This window comes from Sander lucioperca, chromosome 4, assembly GCF_008315115.2.
Source record: "Sander lucioperca isolate FBNREF2018 chromosome 4, SLUC_FBN_1.2, whole genome shotgun sequence".
Classification (NCBI taxonomy): Eukaryota; Metazoa; Chordata; class Actinopteri; order Perciformes; family Percidae; genus Sander; species Sander lucioperca.
Genome location: NC_050176.1, coordinates 7,610,783 through 7,636,236, shown reverse-complemented (window position 1 = coordinate 7,636,236; position 25,454 = coordinate 7,610,783). Strand labels below are relative to the sequence as shown.

The following is a 25,454-nucleotide window of genomic DNA, read 5'->3' as shown; positions in this document are numbered from 1 at the left end:
ATACTGCTGTGGTGAGTAATCCTGATTAGCTAACACAGCATGAACACCTCCATGCAACATACATAATGAGCTTAAGGCCAACTGTGTGGAGTTTGCCAGAAAGTTTTTTTTATTTTTTTTTTAAGATTATTTTTTGGGGCTTTTCCCTTTATTTTGAAAGTGTATACACATGAAAGGGGGAGAGAGATGGGGGACGACATGCAGCAAAGGGCAGCAGGTCGGACCCGAACCCTGCGCCGCTGCAGGACTCAGCCAACATGGGGTTACGCTCCCACTGGGTGAGCCAGAGGTCGCCCCAGAAAGTTTTGACACCGATTGCTCACTATGTCTTTTCCTCTCTCTCTCTCTGTTTGTATGTAAGTGCATGTGCGTCCCATGTCTGTACCTTCACAGCTCTGAACTGTAGAGGTAATGATTAAAAGCTTCCAAGAGCTTCTTTAGAAGTGTGCCACAGTGCACTCTCTTCCTCTCTCCATCATGCCACATTAGCCACAATGCACTAATGTTTGAAGGTTACTGGTAACACAGACACCAGCACGCAACAAACAAACACACACACTGCTCATACACATTACACATTTAATGATCCTGGCGATGATGTAACAGAAAGAGAGGAAAAAAAAAAATCACTGGATATCTGATATTTAATTATTTTATATAAATATAGATAGTAAAGAAGGGTTGTCTTGTATTATAGCTGTATACATCCAGTACAACTACTAAAAGTCATTCCACTGAACTTAACAAGTACAAAATGTGTGTAAAACATTGGACAATGGCATGTATGCAGCAGAGTCAAGCTCCAGTGAGACTCCAGCTGGCGTGAAAAATCCCCTGATTTAATAAGCCTGGTCTATTAACTTCTGCTTCATAAAAAAGATAAGTGAAATTTAATTACAGTTTGGGTGGCAGATGGCAAGAGTGAGGATTCATGGCGCCACTACTATTCACTTTCTTGGCCTGGTGGCTGGTGAGAGTGTATCACACAAACAATGGCATAAAATGGATACAGAAGGACGTGAATTTCAGATTCTGGCAGCAGCACAGTAACGCTGCTAACTAAATATGGGAAATATCACACAGCGGCAGCAAAGCTGAATAACCATGAATTAGATTCTATAAAACTGGCATCCACACAGAAATGAAAAGTTAGCAGGGAGAGAGTTAAGGGTGCTTTACAGAACCTGGCAACTTGTGCCCATGATCTAGACTGCTGAGGAGGGATTTTACTTCCTCTGTAATAGGCAGTATTTATCTCTATTTGCAAATGTTAATTCCTCTGTATGGGAACCGAATTAGAGTGGAGTTCAATGACACATATCAGAGCAGCGCTGGAGAAGTAACCTTCATATCACAGAATAGGAATCAATAGCTAGAACAGAGAAGAGAAAGAAACTAGTGTGGGTGGGTTCGCACTGTGTTTTACCATGCAGATCACCGGCATACACTCTCGCCGCCAACACATTCTCGCATATTTGCTCACGCACTAATTTGAAAATGAAAATGAACGAGTGGGAAAAACCACACAATGGGAAGTCGACAACAGAGGGAGTAACTCTGAAGCTAAAGCTGTACTAACTCATAAACTCCTGTATCACGGCCAGCTGCCTCCCTCAGGAATATGATGACACACCAGAGAGTGGAGCTTCTTATACAGTGGACTTATGGCCCTCCCAGCTGGTGTGTGTCTGAGTGTGCGAAGATGGATTTTGAATTTTATTTGTTTTTGTTTGTTTGCATGGATTTGTTTCACACTGACATAGTGAACATCAGTGAACTGTGTGTGTGTGTGTGTGTGTGTGTGTGTGTGTGGATGTTTGTGTGTGTTAGGCGTGGCTGCTCGCTCATTCGCTGTGAGCTTGGGGGATTATCAAAAGGATCTGAAGAAGAATCACTACTTTTAATGTCCCGTGGGGATGTAAACAGTAGGCCTGCCGAACCCACAGAGACAGACCGAGGTATGATAACAATGCTCTCATGCTCAAATCTCTCGCTCACCTTCACCGTCTGCTTGTATTCACATGACACCCCTCTCGCAAAACATTTATGCCACAAACCAAGGCTGGTAACACTTTACTTGAAGGTATCTACTAGGGATGTAAACAGTTAATCGACTATCGATTAATTGTCGATAAGAATTTACTCGATTAAATTAAATTAATTGTCGGCTAATTGAACATTGCAATCTAAGACCGTTTTCCACAGGACGTAGGCCTAATTGAACGTGACACGAGATTCTCGCGGGCGGGGAGAGACCCGACAGAAACTTGAGGCGGCAAAAAAGAAACCAAGCATGAGGCAGTCAAAACAGAGGGGAGTGTGGGAGCATTTCAAATTAATTAATGATGACAAAGACGCCCAATGTAAACTCTGCGGTACTACGTTTAAGTTCAGCAGCTCTACGAGTTCGCTAAGATACCACCTTCATAACTTGCATGCAGCCATGTTGCAGGGAGGAAGTCTGTCGTCTTCACAACCTACAATTGCTGCTGTGGTGGGAAGGCGAGCATGTGACCACAGGAAAGCGGAGGGCATTACTCAGAGGATTTGCGGCATGATCGAAAAAGATATGATGCCAATTAGCACCACTGACGGTGAGGGATTTCGGGAGTTTTTACACTACATGGAGCCAGGATATAATATCCCTTCTCGAGCGACCATTACTACCCACCTGGAAGCACACTACAAAAACAAGAAGGCTGAGCTAAAAACACAGTTAGCCGTGGCTAATGTGGCTCTGACGACGGATTGTTGGTCGGCACTGACTACAGAGAGCTACATAACAATCACTTGCCACTACATTGGAAACGACTGGCAGGTAAAGTCAGTAGTGCTTCTCATGGAGAGCCTGTCAGAGAGACATACAGCTGATAATTTAGCTGACAAACTCAACCAGGCTGTCACGGGGACTCAATGGTGTGTAATAGCCTGTGTGTACGACAACGCTCGGAACATTGTCTCAGCAAACAACCCCGCACGAGTCAGTTGGAAATCAGTTTCTTGCTTTGCACATACGTTAAATCTGGCCGTCAGTGACGGATTCGCTGCTGCTGGTGTCAACCGAGTAATGTGGGTTGCTGCTAATGTTTCCAGATAGTTTACCAGATTATTATATGTAGGCTTAATATAGTGTAGGCTAAGCCTACCCATATTGTTTAGATTTCTATTTAAAATGTATTTTATGTTGCTTAATGTTTCACATGCAACAGGTGAGTCAGTGCACGATTATTTTTTATGTATTTTAATTTTCTGTGCATAATTTATTTTGTTAAACTACATAAATGCCATTATCTGTACCGTATCCCAACTGGTACAATAAAACATCAACTGAGCAATATAACATGCATTTTTATTCAGTATATAAGCAATATTTTGCTTTTTATGTTAAATACACTATTGATACCGTGAGAAATTTACATTCTCAGGAAAAAAGCCACTTATCAGTTAATCGTTCAATGAAGTCAATCAACTAAAGATTAATGAATTAATCGATAATTTGTATCCCTAGTATCTACATAAGAGTGACATGACAGTCATGAACACATGACACTGTCATGAAACATGAACCCTAACCCTAACCATAACTTGTCATGACAAAAACCGAACGAGACTTACTAAAAGAAGTGTTATGTCATAAACGTTTATGACTTGTTTATAATGTTTATAAACAAGTCATTGTTTGACTTGTTTGTCTGACACTGTCATCACACGTTCATGACAGTGTCAGGTCACTCTTGTGTAGATACCTTCAAGTAAAGTGTAAGCCCAAGGTTTTTTCACAAAATCTTTTTTGGTGTAATTATATAACCAGGATACGCTGTGGAAAAGGAAATCTTTTATCTTTTATGTGCTGATGTTAGGAATGTTTTATGTGATATGTCAGTAGAATCCTTGGAAAGTCCTTGGTGCGTACATATGAGATCAGAAGTGGCTCTGGAGTATGTGGTACCACTCCATTGCTCTGCTCCACTTTTCACTAACTGGCTAATGACAGAGGAATGCTAATGCTTGTCTCAGCATCTGTTAGCGCCAGACTTTGCATAAACGCATGTGTGTCTGACCCTGTTCACTCATGCACTGTGGCCCTTATGAAGGTCACAGCTGTCCGATGGAAGGCAACACAAGCTGGCACTGCCAACCATCACTACTCTACCCTTAATTTCACCTTCTCCGTCATCTGCCTTTTACACCTCTGCAGACTTACTTTGAAATGAACAGTTTGGCAAATGTGAATGTAAATGGACTGTATTTACAGTATATAGCGCTGTTCTAGTCTCAGGGACTACTCAAAGCGCTTTAACATAGTACAGGGACCATTCTCCATTCACAAACATTCACACACTGTGGCCGAGGCTGCCGTACAAGGTGCCACCTGCTCATCAGATAAACATTTACCCTCCGATGGCACAGCATCGGGAGCAATTCGGTGTTCAGTGTCTTGCCCAAGGACACTTCGACATGGAACTGCAACCACTGAACCACCAAGCTTCCGATCGGTAGGCAACCGCTCTTACCACCTGAGCCGCAGCCGCATATGCTGACAAACACACTAAATGTGCATGCCACACCAAGTATGCACTAATGAACTCAAAGTCGCTTGCTGATACACTTAAACTAACTCCAGACAGGCAGTGTCTGCACTCTAGCAGGTTAACAGTAGAAGGTCAGTGTCCTTGAATCTGTACTATCGTCTCTTAAATGCCTCTCCATTATTTTATTGCTTAGAGGAATGTCTCTAATGATGTCTACAAAAACGAGAACAGCAATTTGCTATACACAAAATATTCCATCAGCTACGTTATAATGGCTGAATGGGTTGACCCAGGCTTTTGATTGAGTTTGATAAGGGCACAAAATCTCAAATGTATAACTGCTAAAGGATAATTGTATTCTTTCTGAGCTCCACAATCACTGAGGAAATAGGCAGACTCATCACAAAATAAAAGAGGTTTCCTAGAATATTTAGGGCAGGTTTCTACTTCATTCAATGTGGCACCGTGCATACAAAATCTCTCAAACGTTTATCTGTCAAATATATTTGACTGAATGACGTGAGTTCAGAATGACATTTTCCAGTCAGTCTCATGCACGCCTGTATACTGTCCTCGTGTCTGCCTCTGAGAGTTCAAAATAATCATCATGCTTTTTCTCTCCATCAATTCCCCCCCCCGCCCCCCCTCCCCACTTGCCTCTCTGCTAATTTATTCTTTTTCTGAGTAAACATCCACTCTGCTTACAATCAAAGAGAAAGTCAAACAAGGAAATAGAACAACAGAGCCCCATTGGAATTGTAAAGACTGCACACTCAAGCAGAATGCTAAAGTTGTGATTAGAAGTGAGGGATTTTTGTCAAAGACAAAGGTTAGGCGAGTACAAGGCTGTAGTTAATTCACATCAGACAGTTTTTTTTTCCGAGGTCAGAGTTAATTAAAATCAAGCACTGTTCTCCTGCTCAATATTAAAGTGAGTGCTTATTTTAGAGTTTAAGTGAAAATGAATCTTCCTGCGTAGGAGGATGGTAACAGTCAAAAAATGGTAAATCTGACTGATGCAGGCTGAGGTTTCATTTTCAAATTAAATGTATGAGATTCTGCCTTTGGCTTTTATTGCAATTATATCCAATTAGCAGTCATGCACACACAATTTTTTACTACATTTCTAATTATTGTGAAAAACAGCTTTTGACAGCCAAGGCTAACTCTTACAAACACCAGGACATCTGTTGTTCAGATAGCTGCAGCACGTTGTAAAGGCATATAGGCTGTTCAAGCAGCCACAGAGCCATGGTAGAGGATAACAAATCCCCTCAGTGCACTACAAGAAAGGAGAACATCGATCTCAGAGACAGAGGACTATTTCCACCAGGGTTAACTTATTTTAGAGAGAGATGGGGGAAGAGAGAGACATTTTGGGGAGAAGAAGCAGAATGTGTGCTCAATCTGCCTTCTCGAATTAACTCATTCATTTATTATTATTATGTTTTTGATTAAAAGATTATGAGTCTACCCAGAGTGGGGTAAGAAATATAATAGGTAATAATAATAATAATAGGTAGGGAGGCTCGACAAACCTAAAAATGTGGTGTAGTTAAAAGGTTACATGCAGGAAAAAAAAATATCTAACACTTTCAAAGTTTAAATTACATATTACTTTCATTGAAATTTGGAATAGTAAGCCTTTAAACTACACCCTTGGTTTTATTTTATAATGAAATACCCTACATACACAGGCCCCTCGGCCTTCCAGGGTTAGTGTTTCTTGCTCACCTCACGACTCCCCTCTCCACCTCCATAAATCCTGTCCTAATCCATATTCTACAATACCTGCCCCACTACCATCCATCCCCTTCTTGTCCTTACTTTCTCCTCTTATTCTTCTCCCTCTGGCACTGACACGTGAGTGGCATTTCATCATAATCCCAATCGTTCAAAATCATCATTTGTCACCTGGTTTCTCCTTTTCATTTCTGTCTTCTCTCTCATCTATCCTTGCATCTCTTTCTTCCTTTCTCTCACACAAAGCCCTGACATACATGGCTACTAGCAGGAAGTAGCCAAGTCCATACTGCACACACGTTGGTGCCGACCAAGGTTTTACAATTTAACAGTTAGATACTGCGATACATTCTTAATTTAGAGAATACATCTTTAAGAACTATCTTTGAACGGATTCATAACAACAGTTACACGCCAATTACACAAGAATAATGCAGACTGCAGCAATGTGTGACAACCTGTCATTACCTCCTCAATTATTTTTTTCCTACCATCATTCAAACTGAGAACCCTCAAGAAGCATCTAAAAAAAGTTTTTTTGTGAGAGATTTGTAGATCACTTGTAATCATACTCAAGATGGTATTATCTGGTACTATAAGCTGCACTGTGTGTCAATGCTTTTCTCTTGTCCTCCTCTCTTCTCCCGCCTACTGCACCTTTTTTTTTAAATAGACTACCACTGTTGTGCATAGTGTGTATTGTAACACTCTTCACACCATTTAAGCTCTTGATCTCACAAAGTCTTTCTTAGCTGCACTTTGCATTTAGCCATGACAAAAAAAAGTTCTTACAGTACCTGATCACAGTTGAAAGAATAAACACTTTACCCAGCATTCTCCTACATCATCAATCACCCTTTCGTTTTCTCCCCTCCTCCTTTCACCTTCTTCTGATCCCTCCATCGTTGCTCCAGCTTGGCATCCAGGCGGTTGGCGGCCGTTGCCCACTGCTGTGCGAGACGGCGGATTCTGCGCTTCATGAAGCTGAGGGACTCCTTTCCTGCCCCAACCTGGTCCAGCAGCACAGAAAGGTCTGTACGAAAGGCAGCCTGGGAAGGTATTGGATTGAAAGTAAAAGGAGAGATGGAAAAAAGTGAAGAGAAAGTGTGAGAACGTAGAAATTAAGCTCAAAGAGTACCACAGTCAATAGAAATGTTGCACCAGCAATATGGGTGTTAATCTTAAGCTTTTAGCTACGCTAGTGGTGTAACTCTAGGGATGGCAGTGGGTCCACCGCTTTGTTCCAGACTGAAATGTCTCAATAACTACTGGATGGATTACCATGGTATTTGGGGCAGACATTAATGGGCTGTTTGAACTTTGGGGATTCTCTGACTTTTCAGATCTAGCGCCATCATCAGGTCAGAATTTAATATTTTTGTCCACTTGTTTGTTTATCTTATGAGAATATAGTTCCCAGTTTATATACGGTTAGAAGATGGCTGTGTCTCATGTGACCTTGTTATTTGTACACGCTGTGACTATAAATTTTAATTAATTAATAATAATAATGAATTAATAATCATTTAAAATACCAAAAGGTTAAATGGACATTGCTCCACATAAACCCCGAGCTAATTGCCCCTGTGTTGGCTTTTTGAGATAGGCACTGAATGCAGAATCTGTCATGTTTGCATTAATAGGTCAAAAGCTCCTTAATGCTCAAATGGGGTGGTAGTAGCTCAGTCCGTAGGGAGTTGGGTTGGGAACCGCCGCTGGTTCAAGTCCCCGTACGGACCAAACGTACGGACCAAACGGAGTGTAGATTGGTAGCTGGAGAGATGCCAGTTCACCTCCTGGGCACTGCCAAGGCGCTCTTGAGCACCCCCCCCCCCCATGAACATGCCTCAGAGAGCCATTTACATGGCTGTATACTCTTAGTTGTGTCTTTTATTGACTTAAATGCTGGTAAAACACAGTGAACAGCAAAGCAACTGAAGCAAGCAAGATATGAAAGAGGAGTGTCACCTGGAGATTTAAGTGTGTTTTGTGTGTGATGGTAATTCTGTATTCTTTGCAAATGCAAGAAAACATTTAGTGGTGGATTTTTAAAAGAATAAGCTATTTTGCAACATGATGCTAAATTTTCCCTGTCATCCTTTATATTTTAGATACCTATTTCAAGAAAAATGGTGTCCTGAGAAAACCTTGTTCACTTTGCTATTTGTTTTACTATTTCTAGGCTGGCTTTAGTTTTCCCTGTCAAAGAAAAGTTACAACAACATGCATTTTCTAACTTATGCTATTTACACAGAATACTTTTCTCCCCTGAAAACAACCTTGGCTCAGCCCCGTTTGTGTCTAAGATACAAGTAGACCGTAAATCCACAGTTCAGTAATTTGGGTCACAGGGTAAGACGGCGGTATCACTCTTCATTTACAGTGACATTCTGCTTTGCCTCCTAAACATTTCACTGCTGCCACAAATAAAGTGTAGTAAGCAAGGGGAAACCATACACACAAAGACATAGTGCACACACTTTAATAGCGACTTTAAACATTCATGATTGCTTTGTGTTCCCAAACAAACGCTGTAGAAGGCTGACCAAGCCACTGTAACTGGGAACAATACCAAAGATGATAGCCAGGATGAAGTGTGCATGAAGACTTTCCTCATTCCATTTGGTGAACATCCAAATTCAAAGACCCTTATTATTGCTGCACAGGCATTAGAGGGCACCATGTACTTTGGCACCAACGTGAGAAACAAAGTACTTCATATTAAAATATTGGCAATTTCATTGGCCTGTATTAAAAAGCAGTCAGGGTTAATTGTAAAATTAAAAGTGGAGAATTTTCCTTTCCTTTATGAAAGCCAGCAAGCATAATTCATGATTGTTACAAAATTGATACAGTATGTGTTAAGTACGTTTTTATGGGTATGACCCTGCAAAATGCTCACACTCCTGTTAGTGTGTATTAGTTTGACTGTGTAACAAATTAAAGTATTGCTGCTCCATGACCTTAAAGTCAATGTTGAAGAAAAATAGAGGGTGGAAGATAATGATGAGGGAGATCAGGCCTGTTTTAATTAGTAGAGAGTAAAGAGAGTCAGACGAAGGTTAACTATTATGAAATGATACTGAACAGAATCTTTTGAACAAAAGGACTTTTAGCACTCTTATCCTGCCTCTTTTGATTGGTACTCTGGACATGTGACTGACAACTTGATGACCAGCATTAGTCACTCTACATTTGTAATGTTTGGGCTTTGTTGTTATTAAAGGCTGTCTAAAAATACAAAGGCAACAATTTGGGACAAATAATACAGTGAGAAAAACACATTTTTGTCTATTCCAGCAGCTGACTAAAAACAATATTGCTTGTCTAAAGTCTTTTCTTTTCCTCACTCTCTCTCTTTTTTACTTTCTCGACTCTACTCTCTTTCCATTACAGGATGGAAGATTCTGGTTTTAATTTTCTCTATTGGAGCCAGCAATTAACATTTAAGGTCACTGTACTGAAGAGATATTTCTTTAGCCGCCAACAGCGCAGAAAAGCTTAACAATAAGGTAAGAAGGGCAAATATCTCCATGTTGTTAACATGTTTTATTCATGTCATGAGATAAGAATGAGTCTTTTGTTGTACTTCATACTATGCATTTGGTTGGTCTACAATTAAAATAGTTTTCTTTACCCAGAATGCACTGGAAAGAAATCCACATTCAAAGAAGCTTCCACAAATCATCTACAGTGGCCAAAAGGGGACAGTAGTAACATTCTTGCTTAAATATACTGCATATCAGCTAAATGAAAAAAAATATGTTGTTGAATGTTGAGCAAATACAGCAAAGGCTTCTCCTAATAATCAGCTGCATTCTGTTGCCCTCATTTCTACCCTGGCCAGTATTTCCACATAACCTTGGTGAACTGAGCAAGCTTGGAAAGTCTGAGTTAGTAGCCTGTTTGTTTTTGTGTGTGGCTTTTTCAAGCAAACAAACTGGAAATAGAGCAGATCTACAACCTTGTGTTTATGTGAACTTAATAAACAGAAAATCTAATCAAATGTTAGCCCCTAACTTGTGAGGCATGGGTATTAACTAGGAAAGCGTGGTATCTGTGAAAGTTATAGCCACAAATGGAGAGACCAATATTGACATATTGATTACTTGTGGTCATAACATTACTGTAGTACAGTAGGCATTGTGTATGTAGCAGTGGCGCACAAAATGGGTATGCGCTATATGCGGCACATAGGGGCCATGGTAAAAAAATAACAAAAATTTTTTTTTTTGGTATTTTCTATATGTAGCTGCTGTTGTGGGTTTCTAAGTCATTTCTGCATTTCCTCAATGTTATATAACATTTTAGAGGACTAACAGGCTAGAGTAGGCGCCCTGTCTCATAAGATTCCATCATAGAATGTTGACATAGAAGGGGGGGGGCGCCGTGAGCGCTGAGCAAGCAGGTACAAGTAGTGAGTTGTCGTCTATGGAAAAAGATGGATAAAGCAAAAAAGCTGTCGGGGGCTAAAAATACAAAAAGAAAGAGGGAAAAGGAGATGGCATGTCAAGGGATGCGACAGCAGTTTGTGGTGTTTTGTAAAGTATTTTAAGTAAGAGCCGAGAGACGTATCACGCTACTTTTCACAACATTTCCCCTTTTCTTAAAGGAATTAGTCACATAAACATGGTACCCTCAACCACTGTAACGTAACCCTTTCATTAAGGATAGTACCTGGAAACCTAAATTTAAATTGGACATGAAATTAGGTTATTCTTTTCCTAGCTAGTATAACTCAGACTTCAAAACAGTATGACATTTTTCACATAACAGAACAGTATGAGTATTTTTTCAATTTGCACAGTTCACATGTTGATCCTGTATCATATTCATCTCTCAAAGTCTGTTAACCACTGAGATGGGTTTCTGACTCTGGTGGTGCGTCTAGGGCCTGGTTCTTGCCCAACATGCACATTCTCGGTCACAGTGAGTCCATCCAGTGTAGTCTCATTGTTCTCACTGATGCAAGCTAGAGCCTCCTTAGGACATACCTGCAAACTCAGAAGGGCTGAAAAAGGTGACACATCCCCCCCCCCCACCCCGAGAAGAAAATAAAGGGAAAACACAACATTTTCCCAGTGGTAAAACGATACTTTTAAAATGGTGCCTGAACTGAAAGATATATATATATATATATATATATATATATATATATATATATATATATATATATATATATATATATATATATAAATAAGGAGCACCTTGTTCAATTGTATTTGTCTGTTCTGTATGTTCAAAAATATAAAACAATAAAAAGTTGATCTAAAAAAACAAAAAAGGAGCACAAAACAGCGACATTAAAAAACGGCTTGTGTATTGCTAAGGCCACAGGGTCAAAATTAAATGATTTATTAAAAATGTAATAACAATAACTTATAACAATAACTTATTTCACCAGTAAATTCCTGTTAACGACAAAAACATCCACTGGATGGGAAAAGGGTATTTTACAATTACTTTGAATGTACCAAGAGGCTGGCGAGCGAGGCTGAGTCTGTGTTGTTTCTCAGACGGCAGACACAGACTCTACAGTGAAATACAGACACACTTTTACACCGTTTATTTGTCAGCATTTTAGATAGGCTAACGTTAGCTGCTGTCAAGTGTAGTGTTAACTAGCATCCTGTGCGGCGATGTTTCAGTTCCCTCCCTCTAACCCTCTTCCTTTCAGCAGGAGAAAGTGTTCTGGATGCAAACGCCACGACTCTCTCTGTGTTGTCTGAATGAAGTTGGCTCAGTACACCCCCTAGTCCGTAATCAGAGGCATCCATAGTTACATATGTAGGCAGTTCAGGGTCGTATAGTGCTAGGGCAGGGCTCTCAACAATCAGTCTCTTAATGTCAGTAAAACTACGCTCAGCCTCAGCAGTCCAGTTGAACTGTCGTTCTGTAGACTCCCTGAGTGTTTCACGTAGAGGTTCAACAACAATAGAAAAGTTAGGATAAATTTACTGTACCATGACACAAGACCCAAGAAGGATCGCAGGGAGGATGTGTCATGTGGGGCAGGTGCATTGGCCACATCTGTGATCTGATCTTGATCTGGGTGAAGTCCCTCTTTGGATATGGTGTGGCCTAGGAACCGCAAAGAGGTCTGGTTGAACTTGCACTTCTGCATGTTCAGCTTAAGTCCTGCCTCGTTCAAGGCATGCAGCACCCTCTGTATGTTGGCATCATGCTGCTGTTGAGTGGTTCCGTAGCAAATCACGTCATCCAGGTATGCCTGTACTCCTGGTATGCCTGCCAGTATGATCATCATCATCTTCTGGAAAGCGGATGGAATTGAAGCAAGGCCAAATGGGACTTGGCAGAAACAGAAAAGTCCATCATGTGTGATAAATGCAGTTATATCACGGCTGTCTGGATGCAGTAACATTTGATGGTAAGCAGAGGCCAGGTCGATGGTAGAGAAGACTGTGGCTCCTCTCAGCTCAGAGAATAGCTCGTCCATGTGTGGTAACGGGTGACAGTCACTGACAATGGCTTTGTTAGGTTCCCTGAGGTCAACACACATGCGTAGTTTTCATCCATCTTTTCTCTGCGTCACAACTATCAGAGAAACCCATTGAGATGCATCAATGCATTCTATAACGCCCTTTTCCTGTAGGTCTTTGAGCTCATCACTCACGGCCTGCCTCACCGAGAAGGGAAGTCTCCTGACTTTTTGTTGTATTAGCACAGCCTCTGGTTTGAGTTGAATTTTGTGCACAAATCCCTTTGCACAGCCAATCTCCTGTACCTAGATCTCGGGTGCAATCTGTGGTATTGCGCTTGGTACAGTAGGTGCCCTCGGTGCAGTAGGATCATCAGAGCTGTCAGCTGTAACAACTTTTGTGCCCTCAATACGCATGTACAATGCCACAACTAGATCTAACCCTAATAGAGCAGTGTCTGACTTTACCACGACGAATGAGCCTATAGTAGAATGCCCATTATAACTGTGGTACGCATACACCCTTTAACAGGTATTTTCTCTCTTGAATATGTGAACAGGTTCACTGCAGGCTCAGAAAGTTCACATGTAGGAAAGAGAGTCTGGTAAGTGCTCTCTGGAATGATAGAAACTGATGAACCGGTGTCTACTATTAGCTCAACGTCATGACAGTGTCCATTTGCATTCACTTGCACAGTACAGATAATTTTATCTTGCACATTATCAGTCATTAAAAGCACAGTCAGTTCGTTTATCACTATTTCACGCACCTCCTTTTGTCCAAATCGACACATTTTGGAAAAATGTCCCACTTTTCCATGAAGGTGTACTTGCTAACAGTATCAACAGGACACAACACAGTTAAATAAGTGGATGGTGAAAGGCAACATGTAGGTTTAAAATGTGACGTCTGTGCTTGGAAACTTGCAAATATTCATGTTAACAGACTAGCTAGCGTTTGCTCACACTGGGAATGTAGCAACCAAATGGGTGTTTACAGCTAGCTTAGAATATGCAAAACCGAAGTTGCTGAGCTGAAAACTGGTAAATATAAGGTAGCATGTACAATAAATGAAAAGAATCTGGAAAACATAACTAATGCAATAACTCTGGTTTACCATGGAATCATGCATAGATTTGCTACCAAACTTGGAGGCTTGCAAATATTCATGTTAACAGACTGGCTAGTGTTTGCTAACTTAATGCAAACCAATGTTGCTGATAGCTACATTTAGATTTTGGTTAAACCCTATGGTACCAATCCCATGCGCGACATATCTCAATTTTATTAAGGTAAAATAACAACTGGTAAATATAAGGTAGCATGCACAATAAATTACAAGAAGCTGGAAAACATAACTTATGCAATAACTCTGGTTTACCATTGAATCATTAATAGATTTTGTTTTACCATTAGCTGTTCATGTTAGCTGTGCTGTCAGACATATACAGGCTATAGTTACATCTGTTGGGTGACATGGAAGCTGTAATTACAGGGTCACATATCTCTCTCTTTAAAGGTCTGTGCTAAGTGGCTCTCCATATTTGTACTTTTTAAAATACAAAATGTGAATGTAATTTCAACAGCAGCACAACCTTACTGCATAATAGTTGTCTTATCTGATGCCATCACTAGGCTGATTTAAGAATTGAATTTAGGCTGCTATATTTAACAGTGAGTTCATTCCATTCAGGTGTGAGGATGGTGGATCAGAAAAGACGGGGGAAGGCAACAGGTAGGTCTAACATTAGGTGGAAGTGTAGGGGGAGCCACTTGATACCAACAGGTTAATTTCTTAATATTATTAATATGGAAAAACTAATGAAAAATCTATTACATAATGTTTGTTTGACAATATGTCTTAGCGGAGAAGAACACAGGCAAGGAGTGAATGAGACAGACATGAGGTTGGCGATGGCATCAAGTAGAGATGAGACCAGTGATGACATCAGGTAGGAGTTCTATTAGTTAGACCACACAAAACTAAATGTCCAGTATGGTTTGAAGTTCTGTTGACCAACCTATTCACTGTGTCCTTTTTGGGGGAAAAATAGTGCAGACAGAGATGGAAAGCCACTCACCACTCAAATCACATCAACCAGGGGTGATGATTAGGTTGCCAATTAGGTTTCACAATTTGGTTGCCAAGGGCAACCGTTAATGTCGAGCCCTGATATAGTAGCCCATAATTATATGGTATATATATATATATATATATATTGTTGCCGCTATAAAATTGTTGCTGCATACCCCTCTGACACTGGGTAGTTGCGCCCCTGGTATGTAGTTAAGTTATGTTTAAATAGTTGTAGTAGTAAGCTAGTTGCTGCTTTCTTAGTACATGTAAGCAGTATTATTAGTTGTGTTGAGGTGGTGAGCCAAGCATAATCACTTGTGTGTTTACTGTACATCTATCAACTGTCAACGGGCAGCCTTCACCCACTGTGCATGTGTGTTTCTGAATATACAGTATATCTGTATGTATGCCTGAAATGTCCAATGTGACATTTCATTTTGCTGGTGTCTGTTTTGCATGTTTGTGAGTCATCCTCTCACCTGTCTCTTAGGGGCCTTTGGCTGCAGTACATACTGGGTGGGGGTGCTGCTGTGGTTCCTCCAGGCCAGTGGGGGGCAGAACCACTCTACCTCGCTCAGATAGACGAGGAAGGAGCAGTCTGAACCGTCGACTCCGTAGAAGGCATAGCAAGGGTCCGATGTCCAACGTGCACGCATCCACTAGATGGTATACAGAGAGAGCACATACATAAAGTGAGATTTACATTCACTTAATATAATCATATAAAGGGATAATTAATTATTTTCTATAACACCGGTTCCAAAACCCCAGGGTCATGCACAGATGATTTGCTACTGGGCTGCAAAGAAACTTTATAACTCAGCAAAAAAAAGCTGAATAACTACATAAAATGTACAGGCTATAAGAGGCTACGTTTGCTGTAGTTACATTTGGCTCGGTTTGTGTCTACCTTATCGTTTCTCACCATGCCTTGTGACATCGCCCACCAAAAGGATAGGGATTTTGAAGAAGCTTAAAATCAGTAATGATTTCTTCGAAGGAAGCAGGGGAGATAATGGCTATGTGGCACGTGTGTTATAATATCCTAAAATTTGGTCTTTATTTTGCTTGTGATGCCCCTGTTAACTCCACCACCACCTGTCGGCTGGTCCACAACAATGCTGTCAATAAAGAACACTGTTAATAACAACTGCTGCACCATAATATTCCAAATAAAAAAAACAGATTGACACTCACATCTACTTTCCCAGGACACTCTGGGAAGCGGGGGTCTCTTGGTACTTCACACTGGCCTGAAGTCACATCTCTCATTGCTGAAAAGACACAGTGAGTGACATTTTACCTCCAGTAGTAAAACATACACGCACCAGGATCCTCTCCCATTTTTAAAGGACCTGAAGACCATTTTTTAGGACTGTGTGGGTGTGTATAGACTGATTGATTGACATCTTCCTGAGCCTCCTGTTAGCTTTTTTTGCACCTGTTTTGCACCTGTTAAGGCAGGACAAATGCCACCTTTATCATTCTATTGGTAGATGAAGATTTGTGATCTTATAAATTCCCATCAAAGCTCTGGCCCACCTTCAACCTGAGCATAGTTCTAATCGGCCCGAATAACTAAAAAACACCTGTGTGGGTGTTCAGAGGCTTTAAATATCAAGCTAAATAATAAGCAATAAAGGACTGTTGTGAGTAAAATACTTTCCTTCACCCACAATCACTGCTTCATTAGTCTGGCTCAACGGTAAACATTGCTGGGATAAAGCCTGATGTCCTTTCCCTTCTGCTATCTCCGCTATCTAGTTAGCAAGGGCACCATTGCTGCATCTGGGGCTTAGCACTGCCAAGGACAGCTGTGATTGGTTTTAAGAAATACAAACAAGCCAGAGTGTTTTTTTCCCTATCTACTTCCCGTTGCAGCCAGAACATACTCCAGCACTGACACAGTGCTATGGACTATGGCAATACAAAACTGTTGCTTTATTAGTCTAGCCTTAGCTCACTCAGGTCAGTTGGCATTACAGTAATGTGAATATTTGTTATCCAGTGAAAATAACTATTCTAACAGCGATTCAACCAGTGTACTATTTATCAGCTCATTTAGCAGCATATGGTGCATGTCAAAGCCTATTAAAAATGCAGGTTGTATTTCTTTAATCAAATAACTTTCACAAAGTGACTGCAGACACTTGTTGGACCCACAGGCTTACTGCTCACGACTGCCAGGTTACAGTGTCACTCTCATTAACAGCTTTGTTCCACTCGCTTTTGGACGTTATGGCAATATTTGCTTCCTCCATCATCATTAACATCACTTCCAGCGTATGCACCGTTGGTGCACATAAATCCCAGTGGTTTCCCCTTAGCAAAATCGCACCATATCGGCTCTACTGCAGTGCACACTTTTCACTGGGCCTGACAAAGCAGCACAGTCGTCTCTCACTGCTGCCAACCATCCTAGTGTTACGCTAGCAAATGTGTCTGCTCACTTAGGCTACACTCACTGCATTAATTGCTCCACTGACTTAGTTAACTGCTTCTCTGCTACAGACGGAAAGAAATAAAGGGAAGAGAGTGACTGAAATTATGTTGTCTGAGAGGAAAACCAATGCAGCTTCAATTTCTCAGTGTTGCTCTGTCTTTCAATCTCCCCTCCCTTTTCTCCCCCTTTCTCTCTCTGGACCAACATATTTGCCTTTTCTCTAGGTTCCGTCTGTTTCCATTTACCTAATGAAGAGACAGTTTTCCACATAAGTCTTCCCCTGGGCTACTCTCCTTCGACTGAAAACACGGACACTGTGACGCACACTGCTTACAAATATGATTACAATAGCAACCGCTGTAGCAACAATTGGAAATGTGGTCAACTAACTAGATAAAAAAACTTGACTACTGTCCCTGCAAGACAGAAAATAAAAGCCACATCAGTGCTTGAGGGGTAAGGAAATTCTAATCACGTCCTTTTTCTCTCTCTCTCTCTCGTCGTTCCCTCTTGCACATGCCTGACCACGAGATAAATAAACTGCCACTGAGCCGTATGATAATAAAGTCTGCTGGCAGTGTTTCAATTCATCTGTGATTAGAGAAAGCAGCAGTTTTTTTTTTCATTTTGGCATCATCCCTGCAGATGCAGTGGGGGAAAACAAAAGGAGATGTAATGCTAATTTATTCTCATGTAAAGAGTTGGGCAATTACCCTCAAGAGAGAGAGGAGAATCAGGAGGAAAGAATATTCATAATGGGGGTTATATTATGAGTGTGTGCCAAACTGTCACAAGCTTAGTGTTATTTAGGTTTTGATTAAAAATGTTCAAGAGCAAGACAACAGAAAACAGCACGGTTGGATGGAAGCAATAAAACAAAGATGAGATACAGAGATGACTACAGTGTCCCACATGCACAACCATCCACGATGACTTGATTACTCACATTTATCCCTCTTACCTTCCTAAAAAATAAACTGAACTTATGTTAAGATAGAAAAAGCTAGAAAAAAATGCTGCAAAGGTGCAACTCTCAGATCATAATGATTTCTGATTTTTGGGTTGATGTTTTTGATAACCTATTTTTTACCTTTACTGCTGTAATGCGCACATTGTTACAATATTGTTTTGTTTTTTATGGTTTTTGTGTGGAGAATATCAAACTGAAACTATCACCTGCATACTTTGGGAAGGTGTCAAAAATGATTTGGGTCAGTAGAAAAATCAGCTAGACATCCTCATTTAAACAAGTCTGTGACTGTGTGTTTGTGTGTGTGTGTGTGTGTGTGTGTGTGTGTGTTTGCAGATCTTTTTTGTATTCTCTTCTGTTCTGTTCTGTTGATCAGCAGCAACCAAAGTTTAGCTCCAACACAAGCTGACAGCTGTGCATGAGTTCAGCTGTGCTTCAAGTTGAACATTACTGAAACGCCACAGCGCTGCGGAGGAGGGTCTGGCTAGTCCACACAGCATTCCGGGATGGGAGAACAACATGCTCTGGTTTATTGGCATTTCTTTAAACCAATCACAATTGTCATGGCCGGCGCTAAGCTCCGGACAGAACCGCTGCAAAATAGCCTCAGGAAGGAACTTGTTTTGGTGGAACGTGTACATTCAAAAGTTGTTTTAGTCGTGCGAGAGAACTCAGATTGGACAGATAATCTAGCTAGCTGTCTCAATTTACCCTGCAGAAATCTGAGGAGCAGTTAACCATGAATCGACTGGAGTTTAAAATTCAAACACAAAGAAAGCGGAAGGAAACGGACATCGGCGAAAATACATGCATCCGGTGGAATTTCCTGCGGCACCGGAGCTCCGTTGGTGCCAGAAAATCCACCGGCTTTTATTCATTTAGGCCAGATATCAGTTGCCTTGGGCTTCCTTTGTGTTGGCATTTTAAACTGTGTTCGATTTATGAGGACTATGGTTCAGTTGCACGACTAAAACAACTTTTAAACGTACACGTTCCACCAAAACAAGTTCCTTCCAAGCCTATTTTGCAGTGGCACCGCAGCTTTTCTCCAGTGCTTAGCACTGCCCAAGATGATTGTGATTGGTTTAAAGAAATGCCAATAAACCAGAGCACATTTTCCTCCCATCCCCAAATGCTATGTGGAGTAGCCAGACTCTCCTCCAGCGTGCGTTGAGACTAAATGTAATGTAACAAACAAGCTGCAGAGGATGTGCAACAGGACTTCAATGTCAGTTGTGAGTGTCCATGTGTTTGAGATGAGTGGATTGGATGAGATGGTTCGGTGTCGTGTGCATACGTTATTTTTGTGATTTAATTGTGCTGTATGTTGTTTTATATGGCATTTATGTTTGTAATTAGGGCTGATCTACAGCATGATGAAGCCTCTAAATCATCACACAGGGACAATGAAGTATGTCAGATCAGATGCTGTATGATTACACAGGTCAAGAGTCATACACTCATGACATTACTCACTTCTTTTTTCAAACGTTATGCTTTATGTATTATATCTTATGGATACATAATGTAAAGTAAAACGAGGGGGTAAAGGCATTTCACACTGATAATGATGGGTATTGGTACTTTACCTCTTCCTTGTACAATGCTGTTTTGCAGTATCTGCTCCACCCTGGTGGCCATGTTGGAGACATTCTGGGCTATAGCTTGGATCCTCTCTACCAGGCTGGCTGGTTGAAATCTGCACACACACACACACACACACACACACAAATGTAGAGTGAAGAGGATATAAAGGCATGCGGAAATGAGAGGTATCCTCACACTGTTGTCACACAATGTAAACTCAATTTAAATTTTAAGTGTCTTAGACAAAAAACATGCACTTCTGCATCAAGTAGGACATCAAATTCCCAAGCTCTCATCACCCATTCTTCCTCTCCCGATGGTGTCAACTCACTCCAGTCATGGGCTAGTCTCTCTCCTATTCAGTTATTCCTGTCTCATTGTTGTTTCTACCTCTTTTCCTGTCTAACTCTTCTCTCCCCCTCCGCTCTCTTGCCTCTCCTTCTCTACTTCCCCTCCCTGCCTTTTCACATCTCAACAGATGTAGTAGTGTTAGTGGGAGATGCAAATTGTTAGACACTTGGTTGGAGCGTGAAATAGAAAAAGACCTGCACTGTTAATACCACTTCCTCTGTGGGGTGAGAGACTTCCCATTCACATAATAAGAAGTGTGTGAAGTGCGGGTGTTTGTTGTGTGTATGTATTTGCATCTGTTTGTGGGCTCATTGTAGTTCTGCATATTTCTAAAGCATCTGATTGCATGATTTCACATCTTGCAAACCCAAGCCTGCGTACCCACACATGCTCATTCTGCTGTGCCCATTATGTCCATTCAAATAACTTGATTTCAGTGTGCATTGTGTGTGAGTGCCTTCCTGTTTCTCTGTATTGTCTAATCAGCAGATGGTATTAACCCTCATTAAAGCCAGGGAATCAAATAAAGAACAATAACACATCATCAGAGTGTGATCAGAATTATTGATTTTGTGTGTGTGTGTGTGTGTGTGTGTGTGTGTGTGCCCAGGATGGATTGCAAGGCTGCTTAACTGACTAAATACCGACAGCAGCTGCATGAAAATTAATTTAAAAAAGTCATGGGACCAAGGGACTAATGCAGATGTATGTATGTTTGTTGCTTTACAAAGTGTAAGCAAAAAAAAGGAGGCAGCCATCAAAGTCAGAGGCAGTCTCCACGCTCCATTAACAGCTTTGTAAGTGTCACTTCTAAATGTTGCTAAGTGTGTTTGCGTCTCGTTTAATATGTTCACTACAACAGGAAAGTCATTATTCTCTAGTGCGTGTATATTTCAGGGGCAACAGCTGTCTTCAAAACATGAAATTTGCAGAAATAATATTCAGTATTTCTGTTCCATAAAATAAAGCTTTTATATATACATACATCATCTCTGTATGTCAACACACCTGGCATACATAAAAGGAACCTGAAGTTAATCATCTTTTATCAAAATCATACTGCTTTTGATCATTTAGACTCCCGTTAGCCAAAACTAACAGATAAAAACAAACATTTCTGAACCCATGCCGATAGATGCCATCCATTCAGGAGCTACATTTTCAGTATTATCAGTATTCATTACGTTATCTTTTATTCAGACTTTTTAACTTATTTTAAAATTATTAAAACTTTTGATTTCTATTTTGAATTTCTATAATGTTTTTTTTTTATGTTCGGTGTGTTTTTATCTTGTGTTTCTGTTTTACTAGTGCACAACTAATTACCCATTGGGAAAAAATAAAGTGAGAGTCACAGCATAATCTTCTTCCAGTCCTTGAGAATTCAGCTAAGCATAATATTCCATCCATCAATCCTTCAATTTTTCGCACTTATGCAGGTCTAGGGCCGCTGCTGAAGCAGGATCCCGACCCATATTCCTGGGGGATCCCAGGATACCTCCACAGCAAAACATCCAAATTACATGCCCAAACCACCTTAACTGACCCCCTTTAATGTAAAGGACCCAGGCCTAGATGCTCTGCGAAGAAAATTCGACAAGTAAATCAAGAGCTTTGCGTTCAGGCTAAGCTCCCTCTTCAACACGACAGCTCGAGGCAGCGCCTGCATTACTGCTGATGCATCACCGATCTGCCTCGATCAATCTCCATCTCACCCTCACTAGTGAACAAGACCCCAAAATACTTGAACTCCGTCCCTTGGGGAAGTGACTCTCTCCAAACCTGAAAGGGGCAATCCACTTTTCTTCTTCCGGCAAAGTAGCGTGGCCTCATATTTGGAGATGCCGACCATCAACCCTGTTGCTTTACACTCCATCCGTAAGTGACTTCTCATTTTCAGACCAGCTAGGGATATACGACTGTAGACTTGCACCTATCGACTCTTGCAATGTGGGATCATTCATAGTTTTTCAGAATTATCTGATTTAACAGTTGGGTTGGAAGAATAACTTATTGTGAACTTATTCATTTTTGTAAGTGTGGTTGTTTAATGCCAAAAATGGCATTCCCCTCACTTGTTAAAATACACCAAAGGTAAAATCTCCACAGTGTAAATAAACATTTCCAAACATGCTATGCGTGAAAGCACCCTGAAACAGTTATCGCAATAAAAGCATCTGACAGAACTAATTATAATTTCACTCCTCCATTCCACGCAAGTTAGGCAAATACAGAGTATGTGTTAGTGAAAGTTATTACCTAATTTTGTCTTATAATGAGAGCCAGCATTATACTACAGAAAGCTATAAAATTATTAAAGTATTATTGCATGGAACATTTCACAAAGGTTCCCAGCTGTTAAGGATTACAGCTACCATGGTACCTATCCTATAAAAGTTGCAATGTATTTGGCCTGAAGGACAAAACCTTTGCTTGGTAAGCTGAGTAACCCCTGATAAAGCTCTCTTTGGGGGGCTTCAATGTGACTGTGCAAGTTGGCCTCTATAAGACTTGACCTTCTAATCGGAGCTTGTATGTCTACTACAATGTGAACTCATCCCTAGAGATGAACACAGAGAGAAGGAGAATGGGATTGTCATAGAAGGACTAGGGCAGAGAAATGGATGAAAGACTGAGAAGGAGCAGAGAGGACTGCACAATGAGATCCAAAGAGACAGACAGTGTGAGAGTCGAGGCAAAACTGGAGCAGGCAGAAAATAATGAAAAGGACATCCACCACAGCCACAGCGAAAAGACCAAGAGTACCCTTTGTGTTATTACTGTAAGAAAGAGAAATAATAAAATAAAGAGATCCTCTGTGCCTTCGTGTAAAAGCCAACAAAACAGCTTGACTGAAACATTAAACAATGACTATGATCAAAGAATACAAGGATATACATATTTGATGGCCCACTGTTGCGCGTTACTTGCAATGAAGCTTTCTCACTTTTGATGAATGTAGACAGTTTTACAAATGAGGGGAACAAAACAGAAATTAGGAAGAGCAAAGAGAAGACAAAACACGGATAAAGTATAGGGGAAGAAGTGACAAGAGGAAATCCACTGACGGATGCCAACCAGAAGTAGAACACTCTGAAAAGAAGAAACTGAAAAAGAGGCGCTAAGAGAAAATCAATGATGAATAGAGGGAGAGTTTCTAAGGATACAAAAATGTGTTCTCATGCTTTCCTTATTTCTCTCTCCCTTACTCTTTATAATGAGCTCATCCTCTTAAGGGAAGAGGACAGTTCGGGCAGCATCCCATCAACCATACCTGTCCAGGGCAGGAGATGCATGTGACAAGGCGTCAGCATATTTGTTTGTTTGTTTGCGTGTGTCCTGAATTATTCCACCCCATGGCGTGGTGTTAAAACATTACACTCAACAGCGCTTACTCCCCTCCAACGCTTATTTCCACACATACACAAATACAAACACACATGCATGAATGCACACAGATGCACACTCACCAACTCTGTTTTTTCATGTACAGTGGTATAGAAAATTAGGTTTGAATGCACAGAGCGACTGAAATTAGGAAAGAATGTAAGTATCTATTTTGCTTTGCTGACTACTTCCAGCAAAGCTGCAGTATGACAGTGGCTTGAGTACTGTGGAAAAGAAGGCCTCCTGGGCTAAAATTTGTTACTGACGGAGCTTAGAAGGGTGCTTAAGGGAGGAGAAATAGGCAAACCCAAGCCAGAGCAGTGATCTTCACAGAGCGTACGCCCAAGGGGAGACTTACCAATCTTCCCTCTCATCTGCTTCACGGTAAGAGTGAATCAACTCTGCGTCCTTTCCCCTCCTTCGTTTTCTCAGGTTTTTGCTGTCCCTCTCCCTCCCTCGTAATATTCCCTCCGTTTTCTGCTCTAACGAGTGGCTGCCCTATGGGCAAATCGCAGGCTGGGGACTCAGACATCAAGTCCCATTCGCCGCTACACAGGAGTGTGTCAGCACCAATGAAGCTCACACAGAGATGAGACTCCCGCCCAGTGTAGTGTGTGTGTGTGTGTGTGTGTGTGTGTGTGTGTGTGTGTGTGTGTGTGTGTGTGTCTTCCTGTGAAAGCGTGCCTGACAGGCCTGGATTTGGGATATGCTGGATAAAATCACACATTACCACGTCACACATACTCAACTAAATTTCTCACACACCCTCTCTCGCTCTGTGGATATGTGTGAGTGGAAGAGGAAAAGAAATAGTAGAAAGTAGAAAGGGAACAGAGAGCAAGAAAGGATAGGCAGAAAAAGTAAAGGGTGAGAGTAGGAGACAGAGAGACAGGAAGAGAAGGGAAACAAGTGATGGAATGAAGGAGAGTTTAGCTTTCTGCTCACTGCTTTTGCATTTCTGAGCGCCTAGCATTTTTGCAATAGCGCCCTGAACGCCTCGAGTTGAAAAGAACTCCCATTGTTCATGGTTTTTCCCCATTGTCCAATTAGATGAATTGAGAGGCGGGCCTTGGGTGGTGGTGACTGTCGCTGCCTAGCAACAATAAAAACAAGAAAAATGCAGCAAGTTGCTCTTTTTATTTTAAACTGAGGCTTCAACAATAAAGGCAGTGCGGTGCGCCTTGCAACCTGCAAAAAAGCACTTTGTCTGATCAGAGCCTTAGGTTGTCCCTGTCAGCACAAACAAACACACACACACACACACACACACACACACACACATCACTAATCCTTCAGTGGGGAGCCATCAAATGAACATCATCAAGACAAGAAGTGTATTTGTCCATCAGTTGAGAAGTTTATGTGCTAAATCTCTGAGCTCAGAGGAAGTTTTATTTGGCTCATTGAATGGTTTGGTCTCTGTGGGGAGTTTAATGTTTATAACCCATCATGGCATCAATTTGTACAAACATAATTTTAGACAACCGACAATTACAAGTGATGTTTACAAGTCACACACACTCTCAAATCCTGTTTTCAAAGCTTGATTTCAAAGTGGCAGTGAAATAAATTCCCTTTACAATGAATCAGAATATAAACAAAGCTAACTAGTAATGAAAATCAGCAACCGGTTCTCAGACTGAACTGAAGCTACAGTATGTGTATGGGTTAATGGGTCAATTTTGTTGGTGTGAACACAGATTTTAATACAAGCAAAACATTGATCCATGTTGCTTTGTGCTTTCATTTAGTCATTTTTAGAGTTTTTGTAAAAGAAACAATGCAGTTTTTTTGGAATTTTTATATTTTCCAGATAATGTAACAATGTTTTAAAATGTAAAAAAAAATGTCCCTTTCACGTTGCATTATCAATCATTATATGGTTAACCAGTCATTGTTGTTTCCATTAGGGGTTATACATGGG

The 25,454-nt window shown here is 40.9% G+C and overlaps 1 protein-coding gene and 1 long non-coding RNA gene across 4 annotated transcripts in view; one reads left to right on the top strand and one right to left on the bottom strand.

The window, feature by feature from the left end:
- Positions 1 to 25,454, bottom strand: part of LOC116042850 (alpha-1,6-mannosylglycoprotein 6-beta-N-acetylglucosaminyltransferase B-like) — a 128,217-nt gene that overhangs the window by 52,539 nt on the left and 50,224 nt on the right. For 2 of the 3 annotated variants that reach the window (XM_031289255.2, XM_031289256.2), the window contains exons 4-7: positions 19,795 to 19,904; positions 15,990 to 16,066; positions 15,272 to 15,451; positions 7,160 to 7,324 (exon numbers count right to left, since the gene is read on the bottom strand). In XM_031289255.2, the coding sequence (XP_031145115.1) occupies positions 7,160 to 7,324; positions 15,272 to 15,451; positions 15,990 to 16,066; positions 19,795 to 19,904 (532 nt within the window). Of the gene's footprint in view, positions 1 to 7,159; positions 7,325 to 15,271; positions 15,452 to 15,989; positions 16,067 to 19,794; positions 19,905 to 23,888; positions 24,096 to 25,454 lie in introns of those variants that run through there. The other variant, XM_036000762.1, reaches the window with a different exon arrangement.
- LOC116042852 lies at positions 9,678 to 10,030 on the top strand. The gene is made up of 2 exons (XR_004103327.2): positions 9,678 to 9,787; positions 9,917 to 10,030. It is a non-coding gene; the product is annotated as an uncharacterized LOC116042852 (long non-coding RNA).